At 44.3% G+C, this 18,741-nt stretch overlaps 1 protein-coding gene across 1 annotated transcript in view; it reads left to right on the top strand.

Annotated features, from left to right (window-relative positions):
* Positions 1-3,573: 3,573 nt before the first annotated feature.
* LOC311365281 (ankyrin repeat and IBR domain-containing protein 1-like) overlaps positions 3,574-18,741 on the top strand; it is a gene marked incomplete at its 3' end in the record, with an annotated part of 39,223 nt that continues 24,055 nt past the window's right edge. Inside the window, 2 exon segments of the mRNA XM_084484801.1 lie at positions 3,574-3,678; positions 12,315-12,760. Of these exon segments, the coding sequence (XP_084340927.1) occupies positions 12,573-12,760 (188 nt within the window). The 5' untranslated portion in view covers positions 3,574-3,678; positions 12,315-12,572.

The raw sequence follows: 18,741 nt of genomic DNA, 5'->3' as shown, positions 1-18,741 counted from the left end.
TAATCAGTGTGGATTCAAAGGCGTCAGAAAAAAAAAAAGATTTGCCTCCACCACCTGTGTTTGATTGGTTAATTGATTTGCTCTATGGGTTCGCAAACCCGGTTTTAACTAAGGGCACACAAAAAAAAAAAAAAAAATAATAAGTCAACCTTAAGAGTAAGGTTGAACTTTTACTGTCACTTCCTCATCAACAGACGGGGAAAACCACACAAATAGTGTGTGTCCATTTCTGACTAAACATCACGTTGTGCACAGTTGTCAATAATATAAACTAATGCTGTGTGTACACCTGATTGCTTTTAGATGCTACACAATCGCTATCCAAACTGTTTTAAACACATCAAAAAGCGTTTTACTAAACCCACCGTAATATATCATCTTAAACATGTCTAACAATGAAACAAACTCACCGCGTTGCCTCCTTGATGCTTCCCAGTGGACGCTGACTGAGTGAGTGCATACGATGCACGTGTCTGATATTCCTCCTCCACAGGTGAGTCCAACAGGAAGTGACATCACAAGAAGTGGAAGTGACATCATCGCAAAACTAAGGCGGATAAATAATATGAATTGATACATTAGCTAATTGAAACTGTCAAGTAATCAGTAATGTTCCTTAGAAATGGGGCACCATTTGAAAGGGAACTAAACAGGCTTTCCTACGGTATAAGATTGCCAAAAAGCATTGTTACCACAGAGAAATAATCTACCAAACACAAATTTCCTTACTTTTTGTGCTAAGTTTATATATAGAGGGGCCAGGGTGCAGTTCTTTCCATAAGCCACAGGGGGGCGCTCCTCACCCTCACAAAATACAGACCTGAGCGTAACGCGGCTCAGACGAGGCGGAGCTAAACGCTCTAATCTATGAACCTAATGCATAGAAAAGATGAATGAATTAATACATCGTGTGTGCGTGTGCGTGTGTGTCTGCGCGTGCATGCGCTTGTGTGTGTGTGTGTGTGTGTGTGTGTGTGTGTGTGTGTGTGTGTGTGTGTGTGTGTGTGTGTGTGTCTTTGTGTCTTTATTATATGGATGTGGAATTTACTCTCATTAATTCCTTGATTTTGGATGACTGGGATAGAAAAGTAAACCACACACACACACACACACACACACACACACACACACACACACACACACACACACACACACACACACACACACACACACACAGTGTTGGGAAGGATACTTTTAAAATGTATCCAGTTATAGAATGCATGCCCATATATATATAAATGTAATTGGTAATGTATCCCGCTACATTGCTCAATCTGAGTATTGTATTCTGAGCCTGTTCTGGTATGTTCTGCTCCAGAATGTGTTAGGCCCAAGTCTCTAACCTAACCCTGACCGAGAGAGAGAGAGAGAGAGAGAGAGAGAGAGACAGAGAGACAGAGACAGAGACAGAGAGACAGAGAGAGAGAGAGAGAGAGAGAGAGAGAGAGTCGTGACTTATTTTGCGGTTAATCTAAATGATGCTCGTTCTTTCGGGATTGGATTGTGGTCTTTCAGACACGCTCGCTCCTTTGATTCCAAAATAAAAGGCAGGGGTCCTCCGTCAGCTTTACGGTATTTATTTAACCCAAAACAAAACATGAAGGATCAACATAAACCTTTTCTAAACACATATCATAAGAGCTGTCACTGAGCGGTTAAAAACGGTACCGCTTCCCGTCGACCTATTCACCTGTGGCTCCTCTCCTAAATACACACAGGTGCGCTTCATTAACCCAAATACGGCATCCCCAGAATGTCAAATGAGAAATATGTTTTTACTAAACGAAAACGGATAAAACAAACAATTAACTCGAATAACCAAGCCAAAACCATCTTGCATATTAATAAATAAATCAAACATGATATCAAACCGAAAGAGAGAGAGAGAGAGAGAGTGTGCAAAGATCGTTAAATCATTGGACAAAAAGGTCTGGGTGGGGTAAAGCGTTACATTAAAACAAGGGGGGGGGGGGGGGAGGAGACCAACTCCTCCTCCTCCTCCTCCTGGTGATGTCCGCTGATCTGGAGACCAACTCCTCCTCCTCCTCCTGGTGCTGAATGTGTTAAAGGTATTTTAATGTGCGTTTTCCAGCATACGTTTTATGTCCAATATCCAAGAGACATTCCGTCTCCTCTTTGCTCCGTGTTGAGCCACGACTCATTTTCACCCGACGGTCCGACAACGTGCTGCTCGGTTTATTTCCTCAGAAATATTTTTGTTTAGATGTCAATTGTCAAATTATGAATTAATAAAATAAAGGAGGGCCTTGACGGTTCCCCTCTGCTCTATCCATTTTGTAAAGGTGAGTAAAATGACGCGATAAACTCCCCTTTCACATGAACGCGCGTTGAACCTAAAGAGGAAAGCCTGGCTCGACTAATCGAATCCTAAGTGAGTGTCGTAGTACCATTTAACTCTGATCGCAAGTTGCGTCTCTGCTGATCCAGGTTTTCCCAAGAAAGCCTGCGTATGTTCAGCGAGGTTCGTATACCCGGTTTACATAATTGGCTCTCACTCAAGATTGACGATATCCCGACCTCTGATTTATCACATATCCTCTTTTATATGGATACTATAGATTCATTATTTTCTGATTTGATTAATATGATCATTCTAATGGGTAAATAGCACATCCATTGTAGTAAGTGGAAATGTTCTAGGCCTTCCCTTCCTTGAATGGTTTATAAATGATTTTAAATGTTTTTTCTCCTCCCCTACGAGAGTTTTGTGTTTAGTTTATCAATAATAAAAACAAAATAAATAAAGTAAATTTAAAAAAAGGCAATATTTCCATCCTCTGCTCTGACCGCACTTACTCACAATGTACACTAGGTGGTAATGTTTGACCATTCACTCTGTGTGTGTGTGTGTGTGTGTGTGTGTGTGTGTGTGTGTGTGTGTGTGTGTGTGTGTGTGTGTGTGTGTGTGTGTGTGTGTGTGTGTGTGTGTGTGTGTGTGTGTGTGTGTGTGTGTGTGTGTGTGTGTGTGTGTGTGTACGGTGACGCTTGTCCAATAGGACCGATCGCACAGGGCGGTTATTTTACACAAATTGATGGATAACCTTGAGACACTTAACACTTTAAACTTACTCTCTACACTACACTTCACACTTCGCTAATCCTCATAACATGTTATTACTTATTACCAGTGTTTTAGTTTCTCGTATTATTACTTACTTTATTTAATTTTTTTATTATCACTTTTATATTATTCTGATCTATGCTGCTACTCATTTGAACTTTTTTATTTTTTTTTATTTTAATTTTTAATTTTTACGTATTTGTATTTACTTGATATTGTATTGTTGCTGTACGTGGCTGTTGAGGAACCAAGCCTACGAATTTTACTCTTGTATAAGATATAATAAAAGTAACCCTGATTCTGATTCTGATTGACCAATTACGTGAAAGTCGTCTTGTGACAACTGCGCCGAGCATGCGCCGTTCGTGTTTCTTTTTGGCAGCAACAACAGAAGCGGTCCCGTCCAGTGTTGCCAGATTGGGCCAGACAACGTCTGGCAGACACTGGCTTCAAATCTGGCCCAATCTGGCAACACTGGCCAATGGGATCGCAAACACACCACGGTCCAAACCCCGGATACTAGGCTGGATCACAGAATGGGATTCGATTTAGACACATGCTCGGACGCGCAACTAGTGAACAAGTAAAACGACAGTGTAAGTAAACGACTGAGTACAGATGAAATGTTGTCCCTGACTGCCGTGATGTGACTCTTTTCCCCGAGTTGAGGCTAATCAGCTAGCATCGCCCTGTGCTACGGGGCGCTAGCTGCTGGAGGGTACCTGGACTGCTAACACTGTCCCTCAGTACTGCACACTGGACGGCCGCAGTGAGCACAGTCCCAGGCACACAGGGCGGCATGATGGGGCTCAGGGGGTAGAGCGGGTTCGATCCCCGGCTCCACCTAGCTGAGTGTCGAGGTGTCCCTGAGCAAGACACCTCACCCTGACTGCTCCTGACGAGCTGGCTGTCGTCCTGAGGGAATGACACCGCCGTCGGTGTGTGAATGTGTCAATGTTAGGCAGTATTGTAAAGCGCTTTGAGTGGCCACTGGTTAGAAAAGCGCTTTATGAATGCAGTCCATTTACCATTTACACACAATAACCGTGTGTCGGTAGTACCCGTTGGGTTGAAATACCATGTCCACCTCTCGCATGCTTCGGTCCCATTAGCGGACAGTGTGTGGACAGACAGTGTGCGGACAGACAGTGTGTGGACAAAGGAGTACAACTACAGGGTTGCACAGATGGATAAATAAGTGGTCTCTTTTCACAGGGGTGTGTGGTTGTGTGTGTTCACCTAGCTTTATGCTGACACTTTAGATATAATAGACATAGATGTCATTTGTTTTGAATGACATGGCTTTAACCAGACTAAACCATTTGTTTAGACTTGTTCAAATTTCTGATTTACTCATCCTAAATGTATCTTCCACAGGTGATTCACGTGTATAACTATCGGCAATGTTTTATACCTCACACTGTTATAACATGATTTGGATGACATTAGTTTAGAGACATTGTCCAATATTTAGACCAGTTAATCAAAAACTTTTGGGTTTAGAGTTGGACACTTGTCATGTACTGTGTTCAATGTACGAAGTAGTTCACATAACACATGAGTTGGTATCTGTAGTTAAGGGTAATACACACGTAATTAAATCAAACCTGTGATATTGCTGATGTCAGGATTTGGAAAGTATTCATGCTCACATCTTTGTTGTTAATGTGAAACAGCATGTTGTAACACAGACCTCACATAGTTGCCTTAAAGGAGGAATCAACGTAGACTCAACAGCACTGGCTCATGTTGCGTATCCTTGCATTGCCTCTTTAACTGATCATTGAATCTCATTTGTTAATATGTTGAATAAAAAGATATAGATTTGGGACGCTGGACCTATTAGAGTTGCCCAATTTCAAAGGTCATCCATGTCCAGGCTTTCTGTCCTTTGAGAGAGAGAGAGAGAGAGAGAGAGAGACTGTGGGTGGAGGGAGAAAGAGGGAGGGAGGGGGGAGAGATAGAAAGGGAGTGACACAAATGGAGGGGAAATGAACTGGAAGTAAAGCAGAGAGCCAAGCAGAAAGACTGACCTAATAAAACACACACACACACACTTATTTTGTTTGATAATGTTTGTTGAAATGTTAGCAACAGGGCTAGCCTGTGGCTAACTGTAGCTAACAGAACTAAACTATAGAGGGCCTTTGTGTAGACAGATGGTCATAGAGTGAAGTATGCAGGAATACACACACACACATTCTCTCACACACTCTCACTCACTCACTCACTCAAACACACACAAGGTGTTCATGTGAAACAGTCAGTACGTTTACATGCACAGCATAATGGGATTACACTCGGACAACTACAATTGTCCGAGTATACATGGCAGTGAGTAAATCCATTTCAACTAGTGGTAATCGAGCCACCGGCTGACCTCTTTACGTCACCAGCAACAACAAACTCTTTCGAGAAAGATGTTTTTAGTAGACAGCTGTCAGTTCAGGTCCATGTCATTTCTCCGACGCTCCCTTGGTCCCACAGCCCACTAGCCCGACATCCCATTGTTAGGGTTAGGGTTAGGGTAGAAAACCTGCGAAAATACCGCAAACCCAGACGTAGTACTGAAGGGAAATGAAAATTAAGCGGAAGTACGGAGGTGGGCGGAGCCAGGCTAGGCCTATATAACCCACACTACGAGTCTTTACTTGTTGTGGAGAGTCGGAGAACCCGATGCAATCTTTAGATTCATAATATTAGAGAATATCCCCCTCAGTTCGGCCACGGCGCAATGAATGAATAACAAAAAATATATACATTTATTTTGACAGATTTGCCCAAAGTTACTACTTAACAACCTTGTTGATGACCAACATTTAGAAAAACATGGACTTTTAATTCAGCCTTGGGTGAACGGGGTGAACCTGCATTGAATGCATGCGCTTTCACGGCCGGGGATACACTACACACGATGACACGTAGTGTTCTCGCGATATTTTTTTTAAATAATGCATCCGCAAAAAAAATTAAACGAAAAAAAAAACGAGCCCCGCCCATGCAGTATACGCTCTACCTCTGCTGCAAAGCAAACCAAGCGCTGAGTCCGTCCTGCACACAGCAGGGGGGGGGGGGGGGGGGCGTGGCCTGGCGGCAATTTGCCGCTGAGCACAGTGTGTGGCTCCTACCACTAGGGGGTGGTAGAAATTTGAAAGATTTTTTTTTTCAATGAATAATTGTGGTAAATAATCGTGATAATCATTTTGGCAATAATCGTGCAGCCCTAGTGTGACGGCGAGTATTGCTGACCTTTAGCGTCTCTAGCGTGAAACTACAATTTTCCTGAAGATGGACTACAACAAGCACTCTTTCGATCCATGGGTTCTTGTCGTATTAATTTTAATCAGGTTGTCGCCAACAGTGAGAATCACTTAGGTCGGACTTGGCCAACGGGAATATTTAACTTACGTTGATGTTGAAATGAACACCATTTCTTATGGTGTAAATTATGGGCTACGAAAATAACTATTATGATGTTGGTCTTTTATGAGTTCTTTATTATATTTAGGGTTTTCCATTTTGTTAGGCTATTTTCTACAGCACTTTGCTTGACTGCTTTTTTGTAAGTGCTATATAGACTACAAATAAGTTGACATTATTTCTAGGGGTGTACGGTATAAATGGTATAGAAAGTGCACATCCGGCCACAACATCCGGCCATTCATGAGGGCATCTGAAGCCGTCGTATGACCGCCGGTGGAGTTTCTCGGGCTCCGGCAGCAACTTTGTGAGCGGTGCCAAAATCTTTGGCATGCCAAAGTTTTGCCGAAGAACCTTGCGAAGGTTCATTTTCATATTGAATTTGTGTGTCCATTTTGCCCTTCGTAAGGCCATTGTGATGGCATCTTGTCAAGTCGTGTCATGTTTGTGTGATCATCGGCGCCATCGCCTCACGAAAACAATGCGAAGGAAACAAGAAGCTGCCCGATTGTCTTAGGAAGGCACCACGACTACGTGAAGCCCTCGCAATGCCGTTGTGTAGCAGTCGTATTAAGAGTTCGATGACATCGAGATGGAACCACGGTGTCGGCGAAGACAGCCGAATTTGAGTAGCTCAAGCATTTTCGATGTGTCATGGTAACGTGGACATATAAAAGGCCAGCCTCAGAGCATCTTCCTCAGTCAGTTCTGAGTAACTCTACAGAGCAGAGGCGTGTGTAACTCCCAAAGCTTCAATCACAATTAATCACAATTCAGTTCCTGGTTATTAGGCCTATATCAAAATGATTATATAGATATTGTCTCGGCTATTTTGACCGTGGGTACAGCAGGCGAGGTCAGCTCGACTCGCTTCCAATAATTAAAAAAACTTGCGACTTAAAAAAATGATTGCATTTATTTTACAATTAAAGAATTAACAAAACTGTCCTCTAAATTAAGGAAATAATACTGGGAAACGAATAAACCATTATAAGCAACGAGTGAACTTAATGAGCGGTGTTAATACTTTTTTCAACTACCGCCTCTTTCCCTTGACGTTTAGTTTTCACCTGACAAACACACACCAGATACCTGCGCGCAAAGCCCGCACACAGACCCTACAGGTAGCAAAAAGCAAAGCTGTCTCAGCATAAACAGTATTATATAATATCAGTCCTGCAACGGGTCGGGTACCCGCATAAAAGTTGCTAAAACAGGCAGATTGTAACGTCCGTTTTAGTCAACGATACGACACTTGACTCCCAGCTGCGAAGAGACCTCGTCTGGTTCCAACAGCTGATCATTTGTCAGACGTGGAGCGGGGACTCCAGCGATGACACTGCGCTGCCCGAAGACTCTGCATAAATCGAGTGAAAGCCACCCAAAGGAGATCCTTTCGATGTTTTGGTGCGGATTTCATTTTGATCACGGATGACAGGTCGGATCTGGTGCTGAACTTTGCAGGTGCGGGTCTCAAAAAATGGATATGATTCATAAATAAACAAGTCAGACACCTTTAACAGAAAATCAATAGCCTCATTTGAACGGCTGCGACAAATATATTATATATCGATTATATAGATTTAGATATGATAGATGATATCTAAATATCAGATAGATAGATGATTATATGAAGGTGTTATACCAACGGGAGGTCACGTGACACCTTCGTGACCTAGTTCAAACGCATTATACCCTCAAAACGACGTCTCGTGTGTGTGGTTCGGGTGCCATCGTTTGACCTTCTGTAGGCATTGTACTTGCTTCGGCTGTTGACCAAGTTCGGGGCCATCTTCGTGCGAAATTCAAAATTCCACATTTGTGTGTTTATCTGGTGTCAATTTCGGGACATTGTGACATGGGCATAAACAATGTTGTGTGTAACGCGTAACAAAGTAAGTAACGCGTAAATACAGTAACCTAACTACTTTTTAGTGTAAAAAGTAAAGTTACGCATAACTACTGAAAATATAGTAACGAAACAGAGTTCCTTTTACAATTTGGCGCAACGTTACTTTTCCCAGGGACAGATTTGACAGCGATACTGCCTTCTCAGGCAGTCTGCTATTGCGTAAGCACGCAGGCGCGCAGCAAGCTTCACAAGCTCTCATTCCACAGCGTACGACACAGACGCTGGTAGCGTGAAGCTGTCTCTGCATCTCAGAGAATGCTTCCGCAGGCATTTTCCAAAGCCATTCCTCACGACAAAAAAAAGCCAGTGGTGGAACGAGATAACAAAAGCTGTCAGTCAGTACGTTTACATGCACAGCTTAATTCGATTAAAGCCATAGCTCGATTATGCTCCTCAATTGGACAACTGCAATTGTCCGCGTATACATGGCGGTGAGTAAATCGATTCATTGGCCGAAGCGTGTCATGCCCCGGTACGATAGGTGGCACTGTGCCCATTTCAACTAGTGGTCATAGAGCCACCGGTTGACCTCTTTACGTCACCAGCAACAACAAACTCATTCGAGAAAGCGATGTTTCAGCAGACAGCTGTCAGTTCACTTCGGGTCTATATCATTTCTCCAACGCTCCATTGTTCCGACCTCTCGGTCGTATGCCGACTCCTCCGGCTGCTCTGCCGGCGGAGCAGTCCGCATACGACCGAGAGGAACAACAATGGAGCGTCGGAGAAATGATATAGACCCGAAGTGAACTGACAGCTGTCTGCTGAAACATTGCTTTCTCCTCCATGTCGCGTTTCAATCTGGACTTCAGAGAGTCAAAGCCAAAGTTAATTTCCCCCAATTCCTTTTGCCCATGGGCGAGATAAACCCGACTAGGAGTCTTTACTTGTTGTGGTACCAGAGACTCGGAGAACCTGACACAGTCTGTAAGATTCATAATATCAGAGAATACCCCCGTCAGTTCGGCCGCGGCACAATGAATGAATAAAGATCGTAGTTATTTTACAACCTCGTTGATGAGCAACATTTAGAAAAACATGGACTTTTAATTCAGCCTTGGGTTAAATCGAAGCGTAGTGTGTACTGAATGCACGTTGATGATGATACACTCCTTATAGGAGGTAACTACATTGGCACGACACCGGCTTCCTCCATCTTCTGCGCCACCTTTTAAAATAAATCGCCTATCCGAAGTGAGTTGACAGCTGTCTGCTGAAAACATCTTTCTCCCGCCGCAGCAGCCCCTCCGACGCCCGTCCGTTTACGGCATTCCCCGCCGCATCGCAAGGAATGAATAAAGATCGTAAACACGTCGGGAGAAAAAAACATTTATTTTGACAGATGTGCCCGAAGTTACTGCTTTACAACCTTGTTGATGACACACATTTAGAAAAACACGTACTTTTAATTCAGCCTTGGGTGAAATCGAAGCGTAGTGTCTGTGTGCTTCCACCTTTAATGAATGCATGCCATGCGCGCTCCCGCGGCCGGGACACAATTCTTATAGGGGGTAACTACATTCACCGGCTTCCTCCATCTTCTGCGCCACCTTTTTAAATAAATCGCCGTTTCTCGTTATCCCTTATCCGACGGCGGCGACGACAACAACAACAACAACAAGACTATCGTCTCCTTCTACTTCCGGCTCACGGCCCCGGGAAAACGTCTCGAGCATGCGCAGAACGCAAATCAACGCATAAGCCGATTCGATTGGCTACATGCACGCTTAGCTCGACTATGAATCGCATTATCTAGGGGTCTTAACTCGACTATGAGTAAGCCAATTCGATTCGAGTATAGCTCGACTAAGGTATATACATGCATCTTAGTAATCCAATCATAGTTGGAATAAGCCAATAAATCGACTTCCTTGAGTGTCATGTAAACGCACTGACTGTTTACCTGTGTAAGGACATGGTTTCCTTTCAATATGTCGATAGAAAGGGCTTTAAAGAGATGGTCAAAACATACAAATATACATTTTAGTCCATACCGTACAGCCCTAATTATTTGCAGTTAATCCATTTGCACCATTTTCAACTGTGTAGTTTCATGTAATTTTATTTACTTAATTGCGATTCAAATAATTAGGTTTCTGTAATTGGTCATTTTTAATTTTCTTTTCTTCTCTTCTTCTGTTTTACCGCATCTCTCATGCGTCTTCGGGTAGATTCTATAACTTTGTGGCCTTGTTCTTTATTGCTGCCGTAAAGGATTATGGGTTACAAATATCTCCTTTCCTTTCGTAAAGGTTGGTCAGGAGTAACCTATGCTAAAGGTGGGTTAAAGGTTGCATCGAGGCACCTTTCCTAAGCATTTTTAGAATTCGAACAACCAAGTATTTCCAGGTCATCTCATTAGGAAAGAAAATTTCCTAAGCAAAAAACAGAATCCATAGAGGCCCCGGCTTCCTCCATCTTTTTCACCACCTTTTTAAATAAATCTCTGTTTCTCTGTGATTTAATTAAATGACTAGCGTCTCCTTCAACTCCTGGGTCACAGCCCCTTCTGAAAGAATTCCAAGCATGCGCAGAACGCATAATCCGATTCCAATCCGATTGAATACATGCACGATTAATGCGACTATCAACCGAATATTCTAGGGTCTTAATCCGACTATAAGAAACTTGATTCGGTCAGATTTTAGTCAGACTAAGGTGTATACATGCATTTTAAAAATCCAATCATAGTCGGACTAACCCAATAATCTGATTATTGGGTTAGCTTCCTCTGGGGTTTCCCTGTGCCTCATGCCTCCCCTGTTCCTGTGTATGTTTTTACAAAACTGACTGTTTTTTGAAGACAAAGAAAGTTGGCACCCTGTTGGAACTACAATTCGTATGTGCAAGAAATAAAAAGGCTACTGGCTAAAAGTATGGCACCTCTGTGTTTATTTCCCTCCTAGACATCAAAAAGCATTAATTCTTGTGATTCTCTGGTTGAGAGTCCAAGAACCAAGCATGCATGGTTAAGCACGCCCCTTTCACAAAATGCAGCTTCCAGTATAAAGCAGGAAATGCACAGGGACCTCAACAGCATTCACAACTGTCACTGTATTGATTGTGCATTATATTAACGGATCAATTGCCAGAAAAATATTAACCTGGCCCTTCAACTCATCTTCTTTGTCTCTCTCTCTCGCTGGTTGTCTATCTGTTTCACTGTCTCCCTTTCCCTCTCTCTCCTGCTCTCCCTCCCTGTTACACACCTCTTATCTGTGTTTCCTGGGAGATAACATCCTCACCATGCAGCGTATCGAGGCGATCAATGAATCAAGTGATGTATTGAGCCTCTCGCCTTCTCTCTTGCTCTCTCTCCCCTCCCATGACCTGTTTTCATTCTTACTCAAATCTCTTGTTGATCTAACCATCCTGTTTCCTGTTTGACATGACTTTCCTTTTCTTTGCTACACTCTCTCTGTCTCTGTCTTTGTCTCTTTCTTTGTCTCTGTCTCTCTCTTAGTCTCTGTCTCTGTCTTTGTCTCTCTCTCTCTCTCTCTTTGTCTCTTAGTCTCTGTCTATCTCTCTGTCTCTGTCTTTATCTCTCTCTTTGTCTCTTAGTCTCTGTCTATCTCTCTGTCTCTGTCTTTATCTCTCTCTTTGTCTCTGTCTCTCTTTGTCTCTCTCTTAGTCTCTGTCTCTCTTTGTCTCTCTTAGTCTGTCTCTTTCTCTCTCTGTGTCTCTGTCTCTCTCTGTGTATCTGTCTGTCTTTATCTCTCTCTTTCTCTCTCTTAGTCTCTCTCTCTCTCTGTCTCTCTCGCCCTTTGTCTCTCTGTCTCTATATCCCTCCCCGGTGTTTCCCATCATACCTTTTGATCCAATGTCTTGATTGGTGGCCCCTGTCGCCGTGCTAATGTATTTTTCTCTCTCCCTCCCTCCCCCTCTCCCTCTTTCATCCAGTTTACGGGGCAGGGGCGTACAGTTAACCATGGCACTCTGAACTCTGACCTTTGGTGACCTGGCGAGGAGAAGGAGGAAGGAGGTGGCAGTGGAGGAGGGGGAGGTGGAGAAGGAGGAGGAAGGAGGTCAGTTACGAAGGGAGGAAGGAAGATAGAAAGAAGGCGGTGTGAGCCTGACGTCGGCCACAGCCCTGCTCCTCTAGCCAGTAGCCAACGGCCCCCCTAGCCTCAACCGCTCCCCCACACAGAGGCTGACGTCATGGGCAACACGGCCACTAAGTTCCGCAAGGCCCTGGTGAGCGGAGACGAGGCCCTGGCCTGGCAGCTCTACGAGGGGAACCCCCAGTTCAGGGAGGGCCTGGACCCCAACGCCTCATACGGGGAGCCGTACCAGCACAACACTCCGCTGCACTACGTCTGTCGCCACGCCATGACACGGCTCCTCAGGTAACGCTCAACACACTTCACTGAAGAACAACTGGAAGGGTTGGTTCAGACAGCGTCGTGACTTATAGTCTACATTAAAGACTTTACGGTTAAATCTCAATTATTAAAGACTTTACGGTTAAATCTCAATTATTAAAGACTTTACGTTAAATCTCAATTATTAAAGACTTTACGGTTAAATCTCAATTATTAAAGACTTTACGGTTAAATCTCATCAATTACTTTCAAGAGGTGCCATTATTATCAAATGGACCTTACCCTTATTCTAAATAATTCTCCTGAATTGAATCAACGCAGTTGAGTTCTCACCCTCATGTATCTGCATCTTCACACTTTTGTTATTGTGCCGAGTGTATGTCAGAAACAATTCAACTGGACAGTACTGCCTCGGTACTACAAGTGCCACCGAGTATTCAATAGACGTCCTGTGTAGTTAGAATAAGGGTTAGATACGGCAAGTCTCAGTGTTTCCCCCAGCACTGTATGGTTAAGGTGGCTGCCTTAACCATACTAGGGCCCCGCCTTGACTACCAATGTAGTCTATAAAAATAATTATATATATATATATATATATATATATATATATAAATATATATATATATTTTTTATTATTACTATGCATAAACAAAGTAACAGTTGTTTATTTCATTAGTGCGGTTTGGCATCTTTGAGCAAAATACCCCCAAAACTTTCACCTCCTTGTTCTGGGCAGCGACCACCTTGACTAAGACATTTCCTGGTGGAACCACTGAGTCTTATCTATTGGTTAGCTCCACTGGTCTGGATACGTCACCACTTGTATTCTTCTTATTGGTCGTAGTGTTATCCAATTGCGTGCAGTGATATTTTCAAATGCATGCTTGGTTCCGCCCCTCGAGTTGGGCCATTTTCATTACTCCAGACTAGGCATGGGCAAAATTATTCTTTTCCGGGAATCAGTTCTTTCAGTTCCCTTCACTATCACAAATCGTTCGTTTGATTCGTTCGTTCAGTTCGTTCAGTTTGTTAAGTCATATGGTCAGTTACGTCATTTGGCAGGGCATCTCAGGTGTCTGGCCTCACCGCTTTGCTTTTAAATATGAGGTACGCCTGCAAACGGAGCCTTTAAAACCACCAGAAGGTCTCAGACGGTGACGGTGCTCGGGAAAACAGCTAATTTCTGTAGCACTAGCCTACAACGCCGCTCGAGCATTACACGTGTGGTTTGAGAACGTTTTAGACTCAATCAATATGAGAACGTTTTAGACTCAATCAATATGAAGTCGAGGGGAGACGAAGCTCTGTTCGTTTGTATCTTTTATTTACATGACCATATTTTTATTTTATGTACAAAAAAAAAGGAATCAGTTCTCTTCTTTTTGGGAATCAGTTCTCGTCGTTCACCTTCGGAATTTGTTCATTCTGACCGAATCGTTCGCGAATCGCCCATGCCTACTCCAGACCCTACAGCTTTCTAGATGGGTCTAGATTTCCAGGCTACACCACTGATATACTGAGAGTCTGAAGTACTGTGTAGCTTCAGGCAGAGCCCTATTGTATAATGTCTTGGTTGTTACACAGAAAGACCATGACCACATTAACTAAATCTTCAGATCGGACTCATAGCGGAAAACCTTTCCGTGACAAAGAGGAATCAAACGGTGTTGATGTAGGCCTGTTTGGAATGACAGACCGACTTAGCAGGTCATGATGTGATGTGCCTGGAGAGCAATACTTTTTTTTAAATTTTACCATGCTTGGCGTGATGCCCGTTAGGAGGCACCCAACTCTGTGCAAGGTGCGCTTGTTAAGAGGAACTACGTCTTCTGTCACGTGAGTGCCTATTAACAGTAAATACATCTTAAATAGGGTGAGCAAATCTAAAAAAACAGTGACAACAAGGGTTAGAGGGCCTTTTACTTTTCCCGTAGGGATAATCAGGCTGCTTGCCATGACCAAGACAGCTGCCTCAGTGACTCAATGGCCCTGCTAACCTCCTCCTCCTCACACGCCTCTCTCTCTCCCGCCGTTCCTCACATGATTACAGGGAGGCCAGAGGAAGCAGTTTGAAAAGGCCAGTTAATTGTGTGTGTGTGTGTGTGTGTGTGTGTGTGTGTGTGTGTGTGTGTGTGTGTGTGTGTGTGTGTGTGTGTGTGTGTGTGTGTGTGTGTGTGTGTGTGTGTGTGTGTGTGTGTGTGTGTGTCTAAGCTGTATCAGGGCCAGAGAGGAGGCGCGGTGGCCAGGAGAGCTGCTGATCACCATCAGAGGAATCGCCTCTTAGTACAAACAGTTCGCTGGACAGAGACAGACACACTGATGATGGCTGCACACACGCCCGCCCGCACACACACACACACACACACACATACATACATGCTGTGTGCTTTCTCTCTCTCTCACTCACACACACATGCATGCTCTTACAAACACACACACATGAAGACACAAGTATATAGATCGGACGCAATTCTGCTGCTGTCCCTCTTTTATTTAACCTTACCCACAAATCAGAAACTGGTCTCCAACCAACTACACCACTAGCCACACCAACACAAAATGATTTAATTAGCTTATTTCAAAACCAACCCGTTTGTTTAGTTTAGTTTCGTTGAGTGTAAACACCCAAAGAGACCAATCCTCGTTGTGGGTTGGTTCCGACTTCAGCACACCAGGCACTTATTTTCGGAAGACCAGAGCAAATCTACATGCACGCACGCGCACACACGCACGCACGCACGCACGCACACACCCGCGCACGCGCTTTCTTACTGCATCCTGATCAGATTACACAGAAGCAGCTGCCCTCGCTGTTGGCTGCTCAGCATCTTGCTTAATGTGGTCTTGTTGGCCTGGTGGACTTGTAGAGCTTATGTTGGGGTCGTCTATCGCAACACATGTCTATTGGAGGTGAGGAGAGCTGCTCACGCAGTGCCCCGAGGCGGCTCTTCTTTCTGTATTTGCCGTTCCCCGGCCGGTATGCACCGGCGAATACAGAAAGAAGAGCAACATTTAAGCCCAACACACGCGCTTTTTCAAGTGCGGCGACGCCGGGAATAGGACAGTGGCGTGAAGGATAGCGGGCGTCACGCCGCCACCGCCGCGTCTAGCCGCCACCGGTGTGGGCTAGTACGTTGGAAATAATGGGAGGAAAAAAAAAAAAAAAAGCCCAGTTAAGCCCTCACTCCTCGTGTGTGTGTGTGTGTGTGTGTGTGTGTGTGTGTGTGTGTGTGTGTGTGTGTGTGTGTGTGTGTGTGTGTGTGTGTGTGTGTGTGTGTGTGTGTGTGTGTGTGTGTGTGTGTGTGTGTGTGTGTGTGTGTGTGTGTGGCTTCACGCGGATGTGCCCGGGCCCGTAAATGTTGAAATAGTGGTAATGTCCAATCCAACCATTTCTTCCTCAACTCTTCTTTCTTGGTCAAGAGATGCAACGTTGATTTGTTATCGCCACAAACAGCACAGGCACAAACTCAATACTGTCTCCCCGTGGGCCGTTGCAAGCCAAGGTGGGCAAGGCCGTGAATACTAATTCACCAAATGACATCAGTTGGTGAGGCTTTTCTGATTCTATTGTTTATTAGTGGTGGATTTCATGATTTGTTTGAATGAATCAGTTCGCGTCAGACAGTTCGCCAAGAAAAGTCGTTTGTTTGTTTGCATTTCCGGTAGCGGTGAATCACGGTTCTCAGCTGAGTCGGTCAGACTCAGCTCCTCCCTCGTTCTCGTTCTCAAACGAATCACGATCGTGCAATGTTGCAAACGGTCATCAATCAACACAACATTAACTAAGTTCCTTTTAGCTGAGGAGTGCTTCATGTTCGGAATCGGGATGTTGTTGCCCGTCTGGCTCTCGTGACGTCTCAGTCCTCGAGTCTTCACCACTAAACAGTCAGTGAACGAATGGCGACTCGCCAGTCAGTGCGACTCAGCGACTAGTGGGTGGAGCTGGGAGTCGAGTCTCGGCAGACGAACTGAAACGGGGAATCAGGTCGGTTCGTTCTTGTTAAAGAGTCGTTCATTGGAACTGATTTGTTCGCGAACGAGCCATCACTATCGTTTATGTGTCTATTTTCTTTCATTTGCTAATGCTTTGCTAATTTGCTAATGCTGGCAATCGAGGTAGAAGAACATTTTCACGTTCAGCGTGCATAAGAAACTTTGAGTGACCTATCGTATTTCAAAAGGAACAAGTAGGCCTACTAAACGGTTTCTCGGGGAATGACACGTCTAAGCATGCCTGTAGGCTAAACGTATGAGGGTTAGGGTTAGGGTTAGGGTTAGGCCTAACCCTAACCCTAACCCTAACGTATGAGGGTTAGGGTTAGGGCTAGGCCTAACCCTAACCCTAACCCTAACGTATGAGGGTTAGGGTTAGGGCTAGGCCTAACCCTAACCCTAACGTATGAGGGTTAGGGTTAGAGTTAGGGTTAGGGTTAGGCCTAACCCTAACCCTAGCCTACCCAGTTGTTATTTGTTAGCCTGATAAGTTAGCCATAAAGGCTTCTGAAATGCTTTGTTTTTGCAATGCAGCATACTTTGTTGATGCTTGATCCGATTTGCGTTAAAGGGCTGTTAATCTTTGTGGATGACCATGAATTGGCAGTAGACTATTGTATTATTTATTATCTCGCAGTAGTCTAGGCTACATTTGAATGCATCTTCTTTGTATAATAAGCCAAGCTCAGTCTGTTGCTAATGATATCAAAATATTGTTGAAAACTTAAAACAATTAAACAGAATTATGAAATAGTCAGCCTCATCAACTATACTATGCGGGAAATATTAGATTCCTGACCACTTTTACAGTCTATAGGCCTCAGGTCTATAGAGTGACGCGCTAAAGCACAGCCAGGTATGGTGCGTAATGGAGAGAGAGCGAAATATTTAAAGAGCATCAAGCTATTAAAATCTCTATTATGCACAGATAATATAACAGTATATTAGTCTGTCATTTTTTCACGTTTTTAATTCAAGGACCACCCACAATTGGTCTGGCCCATCCACAACTGGAATCCTGGCGCCGTGCCTGGTGTGTGTGGTTCTGTAGAGGTGTGTGTGGTTCTGTAGTGGTGTGTGTGGTTCTGTAGAGGTGTGTGTGTGGTTCTGTAGAGGTGTGTGTGGTTCTGTAGAGGTGTGTGTGTGTGGTTCTGTAGAGGTGTGTGTGTGGTTCTGTAGAGGTGTGTGTGGTTCTGTAGAGGTGTGTGTGGTTCTGTAGAGGTGTGTGTGGTTATGTAGAGGTGTGTGTGGTTATGTAGAGGTGTGTGCGGTTCTGTAGAGGTGTGTGCGGTTCTGTAGAGGTGTGTGGTTCTGTAGAGGTGTGTGTGGTTCTGTAGAGGTGTGTGTGGTTCTGTAGAGGTGTGTGTGGTTCTGTAGAGGTGTGTGTGGTTCTGTAGAGGTGTGTGTGGTTCTGTAGAGGTGTGTGTGGTTCTGTAGAGGTGTGTGCGGTTCTGTAGAGGTGTGTGTGGTTCTGTAGAGGTGTGTGTGGTTCTGTAGAGGTGTGTGTGGTTCTGTAGAGGTGTGTGTGTGGTTCTGTTGAGGTGTGTGTGTGGTTCTGTAGAGGTGTGTGTGGTTATGTAGAGGTGTGTGTGTGGTTCTGTAGAGGTGTGTGTGGTTCTGTAGAGGTGTGTGTGTGGTTCTGTAGAGGTGTGTGGTTCTGTAGAGGTGTGTGTGGTTCTGTAGAGGTGTGTGTGTGGTTCTGTAGAGGTGTGTGTGGTTCTGTAGAGGTGTGTGTGGTTCTGTAGAGGTGTGTGTGTGGTTCTGTAGAGGTGTGTGTGTGGTTCTGTAGTGGTGTGTGTGTGGTTCTGTAGAGGTGTGTGTGGTTCTGTAGTGGTGTGTGTGGTTCTGTAGAGGTGTGTGTGTGGTTCTGTAGAGGTGTGTGTGGTTCTGTAGAGGTGTGTGTGTGGTTCTGTAGAGGTGTGTGTGTGGTTCTGTAGAGGTGTGTGTGTGGTTCTGTAGAGGTGTGTGTGTGTGGTTCTGTAGAGGTGTGTGTGTGGTTCTGTAGAGGTGTG

Source organism: Micromesistius poutassou (assembly GCF_964030765.1).
Source record: "Micromesistius poutassou genome assembly, chromosome: 20".
NCBI lineage: Eukaryota > Metazoa > Chordata > Actinopteri > Gadiformes > Gadidae > Micromesistius > Micromesistius poutassou.
This window is presented reverse-complemented; position numbering and strand designations above follow the sequence as displayed.